At 36.9% G+C, this 15,134-nt stretch overlaps 1 protein-coding gene and 1 long non-coding RNA gene across 2 annotated transcripts; one reads left to right on the forward strand and one right to left on the reverse strand.

Annotated features, from left to right (window-relative positions):
- Window positions 1-1,004: 1,004 nt before the first annotated feature.
- On the forward strand, window positions 1,005-9,277 carry polr1d (RNA polymerase I and III subunit D). Its single transcript, XM_023272267.3, has 5 exons — window positions 1,005-1,145; window positions 3,677-3,774; window positions 4,132-4,208; window positions 5,838-5,920; window positions 8,785-9,277. The coding sequence occupies exons 1-5, from the start codon at window positions 1,107-1,109 to the stop codon at window positions 8,830-8,832; spliced, it is 345 nt and encodes a 114-aa protein (XP_023128035.1). The 5' UTR covers window positions 1,005-1,106; the 3' UTR covers window positions 8,833-9,277.
- On the reverse strand, window positions 4,994-13,872 carry LOC111569854 (uncharacterized). The gene is made up of 4 exons (XR_004847491.2): window positions 13,566-13,872; window positions 12,713-12,777; window positions 7,829-7,970; window positions 4,994-5,235 (listed from the first exon to the last, which is right to left on the reverse strand). It is a non-coding gene; the product is annotated as an uncharacterized LOC111569854 (long non-coding RNA).
- Window positions 13,873-15,134: the final 1,262 nt, after the last annotated feature.

Raw genomic sequence — 15,134 nt, forward strand, 5'->3', positions numbered from 1 at the left:
GAAACATGTGTTTCCCCAGTGACGGATCAATAAAGTTATCTGTTCTTATCAAGGAGCAACAGTTTTGCATATTTATTTTGTGTATTTTTTCTAGAGCACAAAGCCACTTTGGTCACTCAGTATTTTATGATGTCTGGTTCTTATCTATGGAATCACAGGTGTACCATAATAAAATATAAATCTGTTAAAGAATAAAGAAATAAATGTGTAAATATAAGGAGGAATAAATAAAAGAATTTAAAAAATGAATCTGTTAAAAAAATAAGGAAATGTGTAAATATAAAGAGGAATAAATAAAAGAAGAAAAAAGAAGAAAAAAGGGAAAAGCAATGACAAAATTTACCTTTATATTTCCATATTTTTATTTTTTATTTATTCCTCTTTCTATTTACATATTTATTTCCTTTTTTTTAAAAAAAATTATTTTAAAAATTTATTCCTCTTTCTATTTACACATTTATTTCCTTATTTTTTAACAGATTTATTTTTAAGCTATTTTTTATTTATACATCTTTATATTTACACATTTATTTCCTTATTTTTTTTAACAGATGTGTCTTTTATTATGGCACTCCTGTGATTCCATACTTTTATGATACACTTGATAGCATATAGCTTAGGTGTGTTTTAGTACTGAACAACATTTTTTTACTTATTTATAATATATATCAATACAATTTTTATGCTGATTTTTTTTCTTTGTCTTTGCCTTACATGCAGTGTTGAGTGGTTCTTTAGTAATACTCGATCTGTCTGAATGGTGTGTGTGTATTTTGTCCTGTCAGAGTTCCTGTTTTGTATTGATCTGAGAGGAATGGAGATTCATTCCACTGTTTATCTTGGTGCAGAGTTGGCATGACAATAAATTTGACTGGACTTCTGTCAGTCACCCCTTACTGACCACTTTATTATTATATTTCCTAGTGTTTTATCAATATTTACTGCCATAATCACACCTCTTGTTTGTTATTGCGTACAGAGACAAAACAAAAAACAAACGGACACGATTTTGGGGCAAAAGCCAATCCTAGTTCTTCGCCTTTCAGACAACGGTGAGGGCAATATCCTGCAGTGGTATATTGACGGACGTAGACTGCATGTGAAGCATGGCGGTGGAAGGAGAGAAAAAAACAGTTCTAGAAATGGTAAGAAGCGACTATGACGTGCGGTTTGATAGTGTTTAAAGCTGTAAGGCTTTTATTTAACCCTGTTTGGAAGAAAATATTCAGAAAAGCTTGAAGCGGCATTTCGGCTGTCTGTGAGCTCCTCACGTGGGCAGCTACATTAGCTAGCAATGGCTAAATCCCAAATAAACTACACCGTTAAAGCTGGTGCTTTTTGTACAGCTTTATCTCCGCACACATATAATACGATGTGCTGTGTAACACTGAGATTATCTCTAACGTAAATATGTTATTCACCTTTTATTTTCTTCTTTTTCAATCCACAGCTAGCTTAGTTTCTCCACTGGGGGACAGTATTTAACCCTCCTGGTGTCTTCATTTATGGGTACCAAAAAATATTGTTTCCTCGTCTGAAAAAAATCTAAAAATTCAGCAAAAAAATTCCCCAAATTTCTGAAAATTTGCAAAACCTTCAGGAAGAAAATTCCAATATTCCCTTAAAAGTTTAATTTAAAAAAAATCCCCCAAATCTGGCAAGGAAATTCTTGTAAATATTTTCCAAAAAATTAGTAAAAATCTTCCAAAAAATCCAAAAAATATCTAAAGTGATTACATATATATCAGTAAAAAAATCAACCAAAATCCAGTGAAATTCGCTGGATTTTGGTTGATTTTTTGTGAATGTTCTTAAAAAACATTTTTTTAACATTTCTTTTTTCCACCCAAAAATGTTCAAAGATTTCCCAAAAATGTTGAAAATGTGGACATCAGAAGTTTCACTGTGAAAATATTTTTTTCCCCCACATTTTCAAACTTTAAAACGGGTCAATTTTGACCTGCAGTACGACACGAGGGTTAAACGGCACTAAGAGTTCCATCAGTTTCTCAGTATTTGGATGCTTTTTAAATACAACAGTGTCACTTAACCTCTATGGTGCTGCTTCCACTTTAACTGTCTAGACCAGTGATGTCAAACTCATTTAGTTCAAGGGCCACATTCAGTCCAATTTGATCTCAAGTGCCCCAGACCAGTAAAATCATAACATAATAACCTATAAATAACCAGAACTCCACAATTTTCCTTTGTTTTTAGTGCAAAAAAAGTACAGTTCTGAAAATGTTCACATTTAAGTAATTATCTTTTTACAAAACATCATGAACAACCTGAAGTTTCTTAAGAAAAATAAGTTCAATTTCAACAATATTACACCTCAGTTTAACATTTACACATTACAACTTCCAGATCACAGTGTCTATAAAGACACAAAACATTTAGTCACAGGTATCTGGAACTGAACAATATAGTGTTTTACTTTATGATAAAAATGACAAAAGTCAGACAAAATATTACAAAAATGAGTAACAAAATGACAAAAATGAGACAAACGACAGGTCAGACCAAAAAAAGACAAAAATAAGACAAAATATTACAAAAATTCGACACAAAACGACAAAAGTGAGAAACAAAATTTCAAAAAAGTAGACAAACGAAACGGAACAAAAGAGACAAAAAAGTTACAAAGCGACAAAAACAAGACAAAAAATTACACAAATGATACAAACGAGACAAAAAAGGACAAAAACGAGAAACAAAGTGACAAGAACATTAGACAAGTCAGACAAGAAAAGACCAAAAACAACAAAAAAGACAAAATAATACAAAAATGAGACACAAAATGACAAGAAGACAAAAAACAGGGCAAAATATTACAAAAATGAGACACAATGGCAAAAGTGAGACACAAAATGACGCAAATGAGACAACAAAACAAGGCAAAGTATTGCAAAAATGAGACACAAAATAACAAACGCGAGAAACTGAATGACAAAAAATGAGACAAACGAAGCAAAACAAAAGACAAAAAATTTGGGAAAAAAGATACAAAGTGATAAAAGATACAAAACGACAAAAACAAGACAAAAAATTACACAAATTACACAAATGAGGCAAAAAAATGACAAAAATGAGAAACAAAGCTACAAAAATGAGACAAAAGACAAAAGTCAGACATAAAACAAGACAAAATATTACAAAAATGAGATACAAAATGACAAAACAAGACAAAAACAATACAAAATACTACAAAAATGAGACACACAATTGCTCAAATGAGACCACAAACAACAAAAACAAAACAAAGTATTGCAAAAATGAGACACAAAATGACAAAAAAATAAGACAAATGACATGAAATAGAACAAAAAGAGACAAAAAATTAGACAAAAGAGTTACAAAGCGACAAAAAAAAAAAACACAAAATGACACAAATGAGACAACAAACTTGTTCAGCTACTAGTTCTATTCTTTATCTTGTGCCAAGTAAATATTTAACTTGGAGGATAACAAGAAGGTTTTCTGCATCAAACAGTATGTGCAAATGATGCTTAAAATGACCATGTATGAGGATAATAAGAATTGAATCTTCTGGCCATGCATAATCATTGCCTCTTGGTCTGACTAACTGTCCCACTCACCAAGAACAGAATTTGGAAATGTTTCTTACAAGAGTTGGTCATGTTATGGATAAATAAGTGTTTCATTTTTGTTCCAGATCCAGGCTGATGGAGCCGATGAGGGCTGTGTGACGTTCGTGCTACATGATGAAGACCATACACTAGGCAACTCCGTCAGATACATGATCATGAAGAAGTCAGTGCTTTGTTTTTTTTTTTAACAAGCATGTCACGGCCATGTCTTGTATTAATAAACACATTCTGCCACATGTGGCTCGTCTGAAGCTGAAATTGTTTGTGTTTAATTGGTGTCATTTCTAGTTTCACTCCAGCTGGCAGAGACTTTCCTCTCCAACACCTCGCTGAGTGCATTATTACAGTTTATGATAATCATTCCAACAAGACATGCAGCGTTTGCGATTCCCCTTTGTTTCCTGTGTTTTGGTTCGCTGTCAGTGGAATATGTTTTAGTCAAAGCAACACACCTCCACCCATTTTAAGCAAAACATCGATTATAATAACAAATCTCGCTTTCCTGTTTCTCTTTTCTCAGTGTGGATGTGGAGTTTTGTGGCTACACCATCACCCATCCGTCCGAGAGCAAGATCAACTTTCGCATTCAGACACGAGGTCAGAGACAACCTTTAATCAATCCATCGTCTCTTTTTTTTTTTTCCCCCGGGCTTCGTTCATGTGTGTATACATGTGGAGCACAGCTACAGAATAAACGTTTTCAGGCTGTGTTGCAAAATAAACATCTTGATTAGAGTCTGGTGCATTCAATTTGTTCACTCAGTTGTACAAGAAAGGTCATGGATGGACTTTAAGTCACATATGCACCCTCGTTTTCAGAGCTGTAACCACTTGCCCTTTTAAAAAAAAGGAAGGCTTTTTTAGCTGCTTTTCCAACAGATAGCAGCAGCTGCATCACATGAAAGGGGACTCATCTTGTTTTTGTTGTTGAACTAAGTTTCTAGATGCCTGGAGGCTCCATCACAGCAAGACATAATTACCTTCCATACACCAGGAAAGTCCCTAGTTTCCATTGAGCTTTTGGACATTTAGCTGTCTGTATTTATTCTTGTCTATTGAACTGTTCAATTTGTTCAATTGTTCAACTTAATTTAATCAGCATCCAAAAAAAGCAAGCACATTTGTAATAATTTTGACTTGTATGCAGTTGTAACCATGTTTGGTCCAGATTAATTTCCCACATCCTGCTGACTTGTTTAGCTGCACAGGCATTTGCTACATTTAGTTTGTTTTGATATAAAAATATCATGTTTCCAAGAAAAGGGGTAGAAGCGACATTTCTTGACATTACTAAATCAAATGAAGGTTCAATTTTGAATCGACTTTCACAGCAGGAATTGTACAAATTTTTTATAGGGCAACAAAATTAACTGCACACAAAGCATTTTTCTTATCTTTTATTTTTATATTATTACCCACATTTATTATAAATGGTACATGTAAAATTTTGTGACTGTGAAGGAACGCCAGTGAAAATCCGCATCTCTTGGTCTTCAAGTTAAAGTTTTGGCGTCTGTTTGGGCCAGTTGTCTTGCTTCAGTACGAGTCTCTCTCCACAAAGATCCACAGAGCAAGTCTCTGAAGACTGAAGTGCTGCCTTTTCTGGGTCATGGTGGAGTTGATCCTGTGCAGGTGTCACAATTGTTGGCAAAGAAGAGCTTCATGAGCAGCTGTCACACCAATTTTTTGTAAATGTGTACCTCTCGTGCCCAATTACAAGTTTTACACTACCGTTCAAAAGTTTAGGGTCACGTAGAAATGTCCTTATTTATGAAAGAAAAGCATTTTTTTACATGAAGATAACATTAATCAGAAATGCAGTCTAGACATTGTTAATGTGGTAAATGACTATTCTAGCTGGAAACGGCTGATTTTTAATGGAATATCTCCATAGGGGTACAGAGGAACATTTCCAGCAACCAGTCTATATGAGTGAAACCCAAGCTGAGTGAGAGAAAATGATTCCTTATAGTAAATGGCAGTTTGCAGCATCTCTGTGCTGATTTTGCTGTTTCAACAACACTGGAGGCACTTTATCAGCAGTGGACGTGCAAAATCGAGGAACAGTTTACACAGCAGTTATGGGAGCCGGATGAAAACTCATGGTGCAAAAATAAAACCTACTGATAACTGGTTAACTGACAGAATGCATCACTGTTTGCAGCTGTTTTTTAATGACTGTCCGTGGTGTTGGTTTTCATTAGAGGTATCTGCTGCCTGTTTCAGGAGGAATCCCAGCCACAGAGCCCCTGCGAAAGGGCCTCAATGATCTCAACGATGTTTGCCAACACGTTCTGAACACCTTCCAGGTAAACCTGTGTCCATTTTTAACACTGATTGCCAGAAGTTACCTGATATGAATTTCTGGATTGGCTGTTTTGTCATTTTGTCCATTCATAACTTTGTGTTTGAGACACTCCATTGCACTGGGTGACATGTTTCTTCCTTACAAAGAACGTTTTTTCAAATCTGGAAAGTGTAAAAGTGATTGCTGTTATTAGTCTATGGAGCCAATGGTAAATACTCTCACTTCCAAAGTATTTGGACAGGGATACAACTTTTGTAATTTTGCCTCTCAACACCGCCACAGTGGGTTTAAAATAAAGGAATCAAGATGTGATTGAAGTGTTCTCAGTCTCAAAAGTGAATTGGACAGTTGACTGATAAGCAGTTTCATGGCCATGCATGTCCTGTTTCCTCCTGATTTAATGAGAAATGAAGGAAATAAACGGTCTGGAGTTGATTCCAAGTGCTTCATTTGCGTTTGGTAACTGTTCTTGGTAGGACATCATTAAGTTGAAAATGTTGAACAGACACATGAGAGAGATAGCAAAAAGTTCAGGAGTGGCCAAATCAGCTCTTTGGTGCATTTTTAAAAAGAATGAGTGCACTGATGAGCTCAGCAACATCAAAACTCCTAGAAGACCACAGACAGCAAAGTGAACAATCTCAAAATTATTTCCATGGTGAAGGAAAACTTCTTGAGTAGAGATGGCTGTCATAAGGACCACAACAGTACTACTGCTAGTATTACTGATACTGCTTATTGATCTGGTACAACTCTTACTTATTGTTAGTTTGGTTTCAGAAAAAAAGTGAAAACTAGTTAAGAGCAGGATTGACACTGCTTTAATTTCTTTCTTTGTGAATTTTTCTTCCTTTCATTCTTCATTGTTAAGTGAAACATTTAATGCACAATGTTTTCACTGGCCATATCTTTACTGTGTGATATAAACTGTTTTACTTAAGATAATAGGGTATGATTTCTCCCACTTACAACACCAACACTGAGTTAGAGAAAGGGTAAAAATAAAGCAAAACAGAGGTTGCCTGTTGCCCCCAAAGGATCAGAGTCTCTCCTGTTGTGTGTGCTTTGAAACAGAATTTTTAAAACCATTTAAATGATGCTCTGACTATTCCAGACTGACATAAATGCACCCATAGATAAATATTTAGGTGGCTAATGGTTACATTTAATCATTAACCCATGTTGATATAGTTTAGTTCACTTTGTATGAGGGCTGTGCTGCGAACATGCCTAGAGCAATGACATAAAACGTGCTAATAATTGTTTATGTAGCAATAATAAATAGGAAATATAGTTTCTTCATTTTTCTAGTGCTGATAGCAGAATCAATAACTCCAGTTCTAGATGATTTACCCGAGGGGCCGGGTAAATACCGGCTTTCTGCCTCCATCCCACTCTCAAGGAGGTGATGTATCATTGTCACATCTTTTATCAAGAGACAATTTCATAAGTCTAAATTCAGCAGTTTTAGCTCAAACAACAAACCACTCAGATTAGAAAAACTTACCTAGCTCTGGAACAAGAGTCTTTGGACACATGAAACCAAGATAAACTTGTACCAGAATGATGGGAAGAGAAGAGTATGGAGAAGAAAAAGAAGAGCTCATGACCAACATAATCTGGTCAGACACTGTGGAGGTAGTATTATGGTGTGATCATGTTTAGCTGCCAGTGGTATTGAACCACTGGTCTTTATTGACCCTGCGACTGCTGGTAGAAGTAGCAGAATGAATTCTCAAGTGTCTACAACTAAACTTTCTGCTTAGATTCAGTCAAAAGCTACAAATCTGGTAGGATGATGCGCAGTTGTGCTGATGAATAAGCTAAAATATAAGGAAGGAAACCCAACAGCTTCTTAAGATATAGAATTTGAATGCTCTTAAATGCTCAACCAATGGTTTTTACTCACTGAAGCCAAACTGAAGGCAGAAAGATCCAAAAACACAAGTAGCAACTGAAGGTGGCAGCAGTAAAGTCCTGGTGTAGCAGTACTCAGTATTTGGTGACGTCAGTTGCTTCCAAACTTCAGTTAGTCATTGGCTGCAAAGGATCTGCATTGAAGCATAAAAAAATAATCCTTCAATTATGAATTATGTTAATTTGTCTAATTACTTGTGAGCCTGTGAAAATGGAGGATTATGTAAAAACATAGCACTAATTTCAAATTGGTTAATGCAATATTTTTGTTAAACCCTTTGAATTCCAGCTGAAAGTCTCCACAGTTGGCTATTGCACATACTTTTGTAGTGAAGAAACAAGTCACTCATCTCAGTGGTGTGGCTCAGTAATGTGTTTTTAATCGCTTTTGGACAACAGTGTAGCTCTACGCCACAGAACAATAAACTAAAGCAGGCTTTGGATACACACAGTTGTTAGTAGTATCAGCACATTGTTGGTTTTAGTCCTTTCTTGGGATTTCTTGGCTCTAAGAAAAACACAACAAAGTTATCCTTTAAGCATCTGCATGTGAAGCTCAGTTCAACCCAAATTTGGCCAATTTACATGTAATTCACAAGCTTGTCTTTTTGTCCTGACTTTGCACCAGAACTGGAAGGTTTCCTAGCAGTATGGCAGGCTTATATTGTAAGCAGGGGGGATCATCAGTCATCCGCCTGTCTCAGTTGACAGTGAAATCTGTCCCATTGTTGTATCCTTCTCTCTGGTAACCGCAGCTGACGCGGTGCTCTCATCACAAGCGGAAAGCGAAACGTGATTTCAACACATAGATTAGGAACAAACCTTAGTGAGCGCTGTTAGTGAGCTCTTAGTTCTACTGTGAAAGGAGAGTCAGCCAGAAGTGACTGAATGAGATGCTAACACACCGTCTCAGTTTCAGTTCTCACAGTTTTCTTCATGTTGTTCCAGGCAAAAGTTAAGGCCTTCAAAGAGGAACAGGAGACATCCATGGAATGAACAGCATCACACAGGACTGCACACAGTGACCTCCACATGTCCCTTTTTTATATACCTTCTGGCTACAGAGAGGAACTTCCTCAAAACTGTTTGATCAAGTCACAATCAAGCATTTGTACAGTTTAGTTTTTGTATTATGTTTAAATGGACTTATGATGTATGATAAATGTGTTTAGCATTTCTGAATTTTTGGAATATTAAGAGAAACAAGTTTAGGTCTTTTATTTTCCTTTTGGTGGATTTCACGGCAAGTTTTTGTAACACACCGTTCTCTCAGTCATTTAACTTTGCTATAATATTTATTTTTGCAATGACTCATGTAACACTGTTTTGAAGGTTGTATGAATATAAATGATGAGTCTCTCAAATACCAAAATTGCTCTCATCTGTCCTTTGAAGCTGTTTGACAAATAAAGGAAGAAGTGGAATTTCCTTATTAAGCAGAGGAATGTGTTGTGAGGGACTTCATGCAGCGCCAAGAAGAAGACGAGGGAAAACGAGGGGAGAGATGTGTGAATGAAATGGTCAATGTTATTTGAGGTTAATCTTGTGCCGCTATCATCATATCCATGAATGGAAGTCTCTCTGTGTGTATACAAGATAGTTTCAAGAAAAACAACTAGTTGCCAAAATACAACAATTGCAGCCACAATTTCAACATTGTATCCCCTGACATTTATGTGGATGTTACATTGACGTGTACCACCCACCTAAACATTGTTGTACACCAAGCACACCCCTCCATGGCAACGCCACTTCCCAAAAGCAGCAGCTTCTCCTAGCAGGACAGTGCTCCCTGCCACACCACAAAAACTCCTCAGGGACAGCTCTAGGAACAACATGCCCAACGCTGGCCTCCAAACTTCCCACATTTAAATAGAGTCAAGCATCCACTGATGCACATAAACAAGCCTGATTGATGGAGCTACTGTTGCTGAAATTACTCAAGAGTTAATGCTGGTTCTGATTAAAAGGTGTCAGAATATACAGTGCATCACAGTTTGTTGCGTATGGGGCTGCATAGCCACAGACCAGTCAGAGTGTCCATGCTGATGTCTGTGTACCGCCGAAAGACCAACAAATGGACACGTGAGCATAAAAACTGGACCACAGATCAATGGAAGAAGGTGGTCCGGTCTAATGAATCATGTTTTTCTTTATATCATGTGGATGAATGGCTACCTAAGCATTGTTGCGGACCATGAACACTCTTTCATGAAAACGGTATTCCATTCTGTGGCCTCTTTCAGCAGGATAATGCACCGTGCCACAAAGCAACAATGGTTCAGGAATGATTGGAGGAGCACAACAACCAGTTTGAGGTGTTGACTTGAACTCCAAACTCTCCAGATCTCAATCCAATTGAGCATCTGTGTGATGTGCTGGACAAACAAGTCCGATCCATGGAGGCCCCACCTCGCAACTTCCAGGCCTTAAAGGATCTGCTGTTAACATCCTGGTGCCAGATACCACAACACACCTTCAGGGGTCTAGTGGAGTCCATGCCTCGATGGGTTAGGGCTGTTTTAGCAGCAAAAGGGGGACCAACACAGTATTAGGCAGATGGTCAAAATATTATGCCTGATCGGTGTATATGAGAATTAGGATCCAATAGAATCTGTTGATATGATTGATGATAATCAGTAGTTCAACATTTTTGGAAAACAAGCTATTCACCTTCTTGCAAAGAACTAAATGAGAAGATTTAATACCATTCTTGTGTCTAGCAGGTAAACAAAGTGTACCTACCAGCACACATGAGGTTCATAAAATAACATGCCACATGTTTTGGGTTAATTATTTCCTTTCATCTTAATTTACAGATATAAAAATTGCATCAATGTTTTCATCTAACTTGCAGCAAGCAAAAGACTCCATACATACAATGCTATTAAACAAATGTGTCACAATATTATGTTTCAGAGGGACGTATGAAAGCTGACAACTTGAGTTACTTTTAAGATGAAGATTTTATGGAACAGAAAATATAAAAAACTTTAAAGATACAGCATATTGTTAAAGATTAAAGCAGTGGATTACAACATTTTCAGCCCCTGACATCTTGCCAACAGCAGTCTGCAGTCTGGGTTGCATTTCCTATGTCAATGAGTTGTTAACAGCTCCACTAAATGGTGATTTTCCCCTCCAGACTCACATGGTTTCACTTTAATAAATGACCCAATATCTCACCAAAATGAAAGATTAGAGGAAAAAGTCCAAAAACTGAAAACAGATTTGTGGATCAGAACTTAGTTTTTTGTTCTTTCCTCTCTCAGTAATCATGTGAAGTGTTCTCAGATGTATCTGCTGCTCTGCTGCATAAAATTGGGTAGAAAGAAATTCAAACCTGTAGCAGCTACAACAGTGTCGTACTACTGAAGCACTGACGCTTCACTATTACAAATCTAATGCTGCCATATATAATGATATATCTATCAGGGGGACCAACCCAGTCTTTTATGAGATACTTTAACTACATTTTGCAACTTATACATATGTATAATCAAGGTTTCTTGCAGGAATTTTTGGTTGTAATTGAGTATTTTTACATTGCTGCACTAGTATACTCAAATAAAAGACCTAAATACTTCTTTCACCCCTGACGATGACAGGGCTCAAAAAGCGAATTTTAGGTTTTAGAACAATTGCATTTTAACTCCCACTGGGGCATCACAGTTCAATACACCAGCTGTACACAGAAGGGAAATTCTAAAAACTCGTCAAAGCTTCGAAACCACATCAAGCCTGAGTACAATGACTGAGATTGTTGTTTGTTCAGAGAATTGTTTATTTACAGCAGCGGTGGGACACTGAGCCACTGCTGTCAATATGACTCCTCAGCAAACAGCAATTTGAAGTGTTGCACCACGCTTGATGTGGTTTTGCTGCCGTCATTAAGCTCAGAATTTACTTCATGCGGGGACAAAGCTCCAGCTCATACCAGGCTTTATTTAAAATATTCACAGTCACATTTTTTAGTGTTCGGTTCAGCGGTGCCAAAGTAAAGTCCTTCGAACCGAATGATGATCAGTAAGTCTTTATTTTTCAAAAGTTCATGTAACAGCCCTTGAACATTCACAGTTAGAGATTTGTTTGTGAATTTAATTATTCTAGATCTTTGTTTATTAGATTCATATTGAGACAGATTTTATAATTCCTAGTTTATCTGCAGCTTACGCAGAATTTTACAACTTGCATTTAAGGTAGTTATTTGTAAGAGGCAGCAGACAAAGAGAGCAAGGGAGCAACAAACAGCTGTGAAATCATTTCAAACCAGTTGTTACAGTTCATATAATCAATAACTGGAGTTTAGAAGAATACCTGTCTGACTGCTGTCAGTTTTTAATTGCCTGGTGAGAGGAGGAATGAAGGATTTGGGGGAGCAGTTTGTCCTTCTAAGGGGTGCATTTTAGCATCGGCCTGAAGGCATTTCTGTGAATTCCCCGGACAGAACAAGATCACACTGGCTGATTCTTCTTTTTGCTTTCTGTCTGTTTCTCTGAAAGGGAGCTCAAGCCTCTCAGTGGAACTCAAATCATCTCAGAGCAAATTTTCACAATACTATTGAGGCTGGTTGTGTCCTTCATGCACAATCCATCCAACCAGCAAATACTAGGTACAGCTCCAGCTCATACCACGCTTCAAGACTTTCAATGAGTTATTGATAGAAATTACATAACATAGCATCACAGACTCCAAAAGAGCTAAACTTCCTCATAAAGTCAGGTCTTTGTTGTTCAGCCTTAACAATAGATTCTGTGTTTCTATCAAACTTGAGATGAGTGCAGGGGCGTACCTAGTCATTTGGGGGCCCAAGGCAAACCCAGTCATTGGGGCCCTCGACATTCTGGTACTGCACTGTCTAAAGTTTTATTCTCACCTCAACATGTCTTCAGTGTGGCAGCAGGAGCAGGTTCAGCCTGGAGTTCCCTGCATGCTGTGTTACTATAAAAGAAGACACCACAAAATATAACAAGGTCAATTATGAGAACAAAAAATTCAACAGTATAATTTTTTTAAATCAAATTTACCTTTTGTCTTTCCTTTCTTTCTCCCTTTTCTATTTTCTTTCAGTCCCTCATGTCTTTGTGATGTTTTCTTCTCCCTTTTTTTTGGTCATGTTTTCTTCTCTCCCTATTTCTTTCTCTCTTTTTTCTTTGTAATGTTCTCTTCCTCTTTCTTTTTTTGTGTTTTCTTCTCTCCCTGTTTCTTTCTCTCTCTTCCCTTTTCTTTGTGATGGTTTTGTCTCCCTGTTTTCTTTGTGATGTTTCCTTATTTCCCCTTTTCTTTGTGGTGGTTTCTTCTCTCCCTTCTTCCTATTGCTCCCTTTTCTTTGTAATGGTTTGTCTCCCTTTTTTCTGTGATATTTTCTTCTCTTCTCTTTTCTTTGTGATGTTTTCTATTCTCCCTTTTTTCACTTCCATTTTTCTTTGTGATTTTTTTCTTCCTCAATTTTATTAAAATTATCACACTAAAATTTGACTTTTTGAGCCTTTGCCTCAGCAAACCTTGAAATGAGTAGGTCCATATCCACTGACTTTCTGACTTCCTGCTCAATGGAAAGAACTGCAAGTGCTGACAGCCTATCCTGGGACATAGTTGACCTCAGGTAGGTTATAATCATTTTTAGTTTTGAAAAACTTCTCTCACCTGAAGCCACTGTGACTGGAAGAGTGAGAAGTAGTCTAAGAGCGATAGTTTTAGTTTACCATCACGACCGATGTAGTACTCACAACTTCGTGAAAAGCATCCCTTGCGTCACTTTCCACTTTCTCTCCTCCAGGGCTGACTGACAGCTGAGCTGCTACTGACGGCAGCATCTGGCTCTGTCTGTCGTCCTCCTGTATTTGGCACCACCGTGAAAAAGGTTGATACCTTTGGTAGTTTTGATAAAAACTGTTGGTTTTCCTCTCGCCTTCTCCTCTTCTCTGCTCCACTGGGCTAACTCCACTTCATCTTGCTCACCGCTCACCTCTCAAAACCGCGCCAACAAGTTTGTTTTGCTGCCGTCTTCCTGAATTAAGCCTGCACATGCGCAGTAACGTGGAATAGTCCATTGTGTGAGAAATGAGGGGGGAGAACGATCATGACAGTGATAGACCAACCATTTTAATGTATTTTCAAGCGCACAAATTAAGACAAGAAAAAAGTATTTGTTTCAAATCAAAGAAGGGTTTATTATTCAGATTTTATGAGACGTTTGGGGGCCCCTGGAAATCTCGGGGGCCTTGGCAATTGCCTATGTTTGCCTAATGGTAGGTACGCCCCTGGATGAGTGCCAGATACTGTTTCTAGAAATGAACATCTTCATCATGTATGGTAATGCGATTAATGCATAACATCATGATTTAATGCATCATTTATTGTAGGATTCATAATAAATTCCTGTCTCTAACTATTAAATGATCAGCTGTAACTATATGTGATTAGTTACATTTTTATATGTTGCTGCTTAAGGGATGTTAACTCACAGTTACTTCATAGTTCAGTTACATGAAACTATTGCAGACCCATTTGTCTTCTTAAAGCATAATAGTACTTCTCAAAAAAAAGCGCTGTTTTTTAAAATCAAGCTTGTCATCAGATGCAAACATTTCCACAAATATATATACATAAATCTGATATATGACTGAGATAAAGTTGAATTGATCACACTCAAATAATTTGTAAAGTAACTGAATTATAATTCCTTTAACTGATGATCTTTCAAACATAAACTATTTGCATATAGTGATAGCCACTTGATACTGTATGTGATAAAGATGCATTAGTTCATGCATTAAAAAGTCATGAGTAATCTTGTTAAGCCTTACAGAAGTATCTGATTTGTTACATCATGTCAGCAACCCATAAAAAGCCCCTTGGAATTTTCCCCTTTTATTGCTGTTTAACAGTGAACCATTGTTCAAATTATCTGTCATTTTTTTAAAATCCAAAAACAAAAGACTACAACATAATGTCAATAATTTAAAAAGTAGAAAAAATCAAGCGATTGTGTTGAGCGTGTTCATTTTTTGAGATAGAAGACAAACTACTTCTCTCCAGTTAAGCTGTTTATTTTGTAAATATCAGTGTCTCAAAAGAATCTTGCACAAGGACCTTTTCTGTTTGGAACAACCTCCCAGAAAAGGATAAAGTCTGATATGAACAGGACGTTTTATACAGTATGGTGAAATGTGATTGGTTATAAAACACAAACATCTAATTCAAATATTGAAATGTGATGGGCTAAAGGTGGGGATAAACCGTGGTTTAGACTTAGTTCTCCCATTAGTTGGTGCACAGATATGTCCATATCTCTT

The sequence above is a fragment of the Amphiprion ocellaris genome, chromosome 13 (assembly GCF_022539595.1).
Source record: "Amphiprion ocellaris isolate individual 3 ecotype Okinawa chromosome 13, ASM2253959v1, whole genome shotgun sequence".
NCBI lineage: Eukaryota > Metazoa > Chordata > Actinopteri > Pomacentridae > Amphiprion > Amphiprion ocellaris.